The 5,222-nt window shown below is 35.5% G+C and overlaps 1 protein-coding gene across 1 annotated transcript; it reads right to left on the reverse strand.

Annotated features, from left to right (window-relative positions):
- On the reverse strand, positions 406-2,655 carry LOC104725585 (transcription factor bHLH137-like). Its single transcript, XM_010444265.1, has 8 exons — positions 2,229-2,655; positions 1,980-2,123; positions 1,819-1,884; positions 1,652-1,720; positions 1,486-1,569; positions 1,263-1,373; positions 1,008-1,134; positions 406-882 (listed from the first exon to the last, which is right to left on the reverse strand). The coding sequence occupies exons 1-7, from the start codon at positions 2,568-2,570 to the stop codon at positions 1,057-1,059; spliced, it is 894 nt and encodes a 297-aa protein (XP_010442567.1). The 5' UTR covers positions 2,571-2,655; the 3' UTR covers positions 406-882; positions 1,008-1,056.

Below are 5,222 nucleotides of genomic sequence, written 5' to 3' on the forward strand. Positions count from 1 at the left end.
AGCATTAAATAAACTGAAGATTGTATTTACCACCTCTTGAAAATGTTATTAGAGTATCAACTAATTCTGAAAATGACAGCATATATCATAGTCACAAATAATTTATTTATTTTCTCTTTTCTTTGACAATACAATACAGTCTCTTTCAACAATTTTGAGATATTAGACATACTTTAAGCTAAAAAATAAAACTCAGAAGAAGTGTGTATGTAACTATTGTAACATATATGTATTGTGAAAAGACAGAGGAATGGGAGTTATCAATGTGTGTGTGACAAGTGATAGCAGAAAAGCATGACCAAAAACTATTCAACAGTACATTAAAAAGAGTTCTCTGGAAGAAAAATCTAATCTTTTCCCCTGACATTATTTTCTAAACATATGAATTGACAGAAAAAGAATCAATATATAAGTTTATATGTTTTAATTTTTTTTTTTACCCGCATATTTTATATTCATGTATGTGAACGCATAACATGAGTGTGCTGATTATACAAGTTAACATTTTCCAAAAATAATGAGGAATATTGTTGGAAAAACAAGAACTAATACAAAGTGTATATTTAATGAGTGAATAAACCCACCAAAATCAAATTTATATGAGAGGTCTTCTTCGTTTGCACGTCTCTTTCTCGTCCATTTAAATTTGCATCTGCCTCATAATTCTCTTTTTCCATTGCTTTTATGAATGATTTATGTTGAAACTCTCGGGCCAAATTGGGGAAAAATGAGCTTTTGTCTCCCTAATATAGTACTTTTATTTTCTTTAAACTCTATAAAAGGAAGGAACAAATAAAGTACACATCCACTTTTACCACCCTGGTTTTACGTAGATTTTATTCCCTCGATCCGTGCATATAGGAGGAGGAGATTAAAACCAACCTATACATCCAATAACGGTAGCAATAATTACGAACCCACAACGTAACAAGCTTTTTAAACAATTATGAGAAATGTATAAAACAATAATTAGGTAGTTGAAGAGACAAGACCAGAAAGAAACTCACGAAAAGCAGGCTTTTGTGTTTGTGTCGTGGACATGTAAATACTAATAAATCAAGGGAAAGAACAGAAGCTGTTGTCGTTGAACCCACTTCTGTCTACAAACTTCTCTCTTTCTTCTCCTCCCCCTTCCTAAATAAAGCAATACATCGTTATCTATTAATGCTCAATAATTGACAATTCTTTTCTATCTTTGAATAATTCTCCTTAATCTATTATTATCTGAAAATAATAACCACTTTTATAGAAGAAATAAAAACCTGAAGCTGTGCATGTGTGTTTACTAAAGAATTATCCAATAGTGAAGGGAAGATAGGAGTAGTTGTTGACATTGTATTGGTTAAAGACGTTCCTACGTCTGGGGATCCCATCTGTTCATCAAGAAGATATTTAATTGAGATCAAAATCGATAACCGGCTTTTCGGGATACATGAAACTGGTTTATTGTTAACCGGACTAAGAGATGGTATGTAGATGAAGTACCTCGGATGTAAGTATGAGGCCATCAAGGTCGGAACCAAAGTCATAGACCACCGGACTAGTAGAAGCTAGCTTCATCGACAAAAACTAATGATACAAAACAACAATATTCATTATATATTTTATATTAATTAACCTAAAATGGTATAAATATATTTTAAAAATGCACCTCAACTTGATTCTGCAAGGTCTGAACATAATTTATAATCTCATCCAACATGAGGGCCTTCCCTGTTACCTAATCGTTTTCAAGTCACATTTGATTAAAAATATTTTCTTGACATATTATAAAATTTAAATCAATTCCTAAATAAAAATAGCTTGTCTCTAGCTAACCTTATCACAGCCCGGAACAAGCTTTTGCAGAGTCCTCATCCGCTCACTTATCTTTTCTCTTCTCACCTTTATATGTACATTAAGCAAGTATTAATTAAAATGTCTTTTACTAAAACATCATTAATGAAGAAATTAAAAGTTAGAGAAAATAACTAAAATACCCTCTCAGCAAGGCTGTGGCTATCAGTAGCTTGGCCTCTTCTAGCTCGAACGTGAATGTAATCTTTAGGAGGCTCTTCTTTGCTTCCTCTCTTCTCTTTGACTTCACTTCTCTGTATTTTTCTTTTTTTTCCCTCTACTCCTTCCTAATCCACAAAACACCCCAACAATTATTAAAGTTTTTGTCTATTAATTACAACCCTGTCATAGTGTCATACATGATCAGTACATTACAAGTTAATTTAACTCACCTTAGAGTTAGAATCGTTTTTGATCTTCCTCCGACGGACTTTACCATTAGTGGTGGTGGTCGATGGCCCATTGTTCAGCTGGTCGCAAGAAGACGAGCCGGTGGTTGCGGTTTTGGTTGTGTTGGCCTGTTTCTTAAAACTATCGCTTTCGGTTTTGTCAACATTATACTCATCAAGAAAAGGGTACACGGAAGTGTCTTCGATTGTAGAAACGTTTGGTAGTGAATGGAGAATATTTTGATCGATTATACCAGTGATATCAACGGAGGAGTTAGGTGTAGGGAAGAGAAGAGGATCAAGAAGGGAATGAGGGTAGTTTTGGAAATAAGAGAAAGTTGCCATTTTAAGAGTGGAAGCTTCTGATTTCTTTATCTTTGTCGATATAGAGAGTGTTTTTGTGTGTGTGTGTGTGTGTGTGAGTGAGATGAAGGACTTGAAATGGTTTATATAAGCAATTGTTTTTGTATTCACTATTCAAAGAGACAAGGAGAAACAGAAGAAAGATTATTTTGGGGACCATTTAATTTGTACGTACATATATTGAAAACACCCTTTATTTGACAAGAAGATTTTATATTTTTGGACAAATTATTTGTGAAGAGATTATCACCACATTTTGGCGGGTAATTTCTCTTATGATACTATATATAAAATACCAAGATTGTTTATTGAAGTAATTGCATTGAGTAACCATATGGAAGAGTAAAAATTAAAATTTAAGCAGATAATGATGATTTTACAAAAATTAGGTGACTAGATGATCATCTTTCATCATTAATTCTTAGACAAGTTCTTATTTTTTCCAATGCAAATTCACGGAATACTTGTCTATTTGTTTTTTCGTTTTTTAAGGTAATGAATCCTTGTCTTTTTTTTATCCAACTTTATTACTCTCTCCATATTATTTTATAGTGTTTTAGGAAAGGTTGGTTCAAATTAAGTGATATTAATTTTAAGTAAGTTTTAGTTTTGGAGGTAATTTGTATTCTTGAGAGTTTTATGTTCTTGGTTAAATTGAAAAGATAAGAAAACTTATAATTTATAAGGCTGATAGCCTTTTCTTTGGTGAATTTAGGACTTATTAAAAGGGTCGGCTCGAGAGATACCATCGATATATGGTCTGATCCCTGGGTTTCGGCCCAATCCCCAAGACCAGCATTATCAAACGGATCTGCTCCAGAATCTAATCTTTCTTTAAGTTACTTTATTGATCCTTCCACACGCACTTGGCGTCGGGATTGACTCTTCGAGCATTTCAATCCTATGGATGTTCCTTTGGTTCAGGCTATTCCTTTGAGTAGTTATTCGCAAGCGGATTCTTTGGGGTGGCACTTTACAAAGTCTGGAAAATATACGGTTAAATCAGGGTACGACACAGCGCTTGGGTGTTCCCAGCACCTTTAAAGCTACTGGGTCAGGGCCAGATATCACCGCTCTCCTAGCGGGGGTTTGGCAAGTGCGGTGCCCACCTAAGTTGAAACATTTCATGTGGCAAGCTCTTACTGGTTGTATTTCGGTTTTGGCGAACCTGAAATGGCGTGGTGTTGCTTGTGATATTGTTTGTTCGCGGTGCGGAGCGGAGGAAGAAACTATTAATCATGTTCTTTTTCTCTGTCCGCCCGCAGGTCAGGCATGAGCCTTGGCCCATGTACCGGTGGGTCCGCAGAACTTCCCGACAGAGTCGGTTTATGCTAATGTGGATCATTTCCTAGGGAGGAATAACCCGGGCAACCCGGTGGATTTTTTTCCTTGGCTCATGTGGTACATTTGAAAAGCACGGAATGCTAAGGTTTTTGAGAACCGGGAGGAACATCCGGATGAGGTGGTGAGGTTGGCCGAAGGAGAGGCGTCCTCTTGGTTTCAAGCTCAGACGGAGGATGGGGGTTTGGAGGGTCCATCCGCTAGTTCCCCTTCCTCTCGGACACCTCGGGGGAGTTCTGTCTCTCTTCCTTTGGATTTTTCGGGGTATCGATACTTTGTTGACGGCTCCTGGAAGGAGTCCGATGTGTTTTCAGGTGCAGGATGGTGTTGTACTTCTGTACAGCGAGAGTCCCCTCTACTCGGAGCTACCAATTACAGGCGCAGTCTTTCCCCGCTACACGCTGAAGTTGAAGCTTTTATGTAGGCCATGCGATGTATGATTGGACATGATATCCGGGAGGTGACGTTTCTTACGGACTGTTCCGACTTGGTGAAGATGGTGTCTTCTTCTCACGAATGGCCGACCTTCGCACCGTATCTAGACGACATAAAAAGATAGACAGGGAGGAGTTCTCTTCTTTTTCTTTGGTTTATGTTTCTCGTAATGCTAATGTTAGGGCGGACTCTTTAGCACGCCAATCGCGTGAAAGTTCGCACCATATTTTATTTGTAAACGATTTTCCACCAAATTGGCTCGTTTGAGCTAATTTTCTTGTTGACAAAAAAAAATAAATTATAATTTATATACTGAAGGACACCTTAAAAGGTTAATTAAAAATAATAATAATAACAAGATACAAATACAGTAGAACCTTTATAAATTAATATTCGCTATAAATTAATAAATTCTTTTGGTCCCAAGTTAGGCCGCTGTAAAAAATGACACATTTCGATAAAATAATAAAATAATATTTTTTTTGGAAATCCAGTGTAAAAATATAGTCTCATCAATATCATAAATTAATAATCAAATAAACTAATATATATATATATATATATATATATAAGGAAATCTAGTAAAATATATAATTATATTGTTGTTTGCTTATTATTGAATTTGCATTCTTGTTTGAGTTCATCTCTAATCTTTCTGACTGTATCAAAACTTCTGGTGTTATCTTTTAAATCACATCCAAAAATTGTAGAGAGTTATATACGTGATAATTGCTTCTTTACGTGTATTTGGCTCCAAATGTACTGCAATATATTCTTGAATTTCATCATCACTATGAAAGATAGTACCAGCGATTTCTTCTAAAATATAAACTTCTACATGTATCATTTTCACCTGAA

Source organism: Camelina sativa, chromosome 2 (genome assembly GCF_000633955.1).
Source record: "Camelina sativa cultivar DH55 chromosome 2, Cs, whole genome shotgun sequence".
Lineage (NCBI taxonomy): Eukaryota > Viridiplantae > Streptophyta > Magnoliopsida > Brassicales > Brassicaceae > Camelina > Camelina sativa.

What these genes read in the sequence shown, in the direction of transcription:
- LOC104725585 (XM_010444265.1), bottom strand. Translation starts at nt 2,570, where the DNA reads ATGGCAACTTTCTCTTATTTCCAAAACTACCCTCATTCCCTTCTTGAT. An exon ending in TTGTTCCGGGCTGTGATAAG is followed by an intron (nt 1,721 to 1,818) that starts GTTAGCTAGAGA and finishes GAAAACGATTAG; the next exon opens with GTAACAGGGAAGGCCCTCAT. An exon ending in GCCTCATACTTACATCCGAG is followed by an intron (nt 1,374 to 1,485) that starts GTACTTCATCTA and finishes CTTGATGAACAG; the next exon opens with ATGGGATCCCCAGACGTAGG.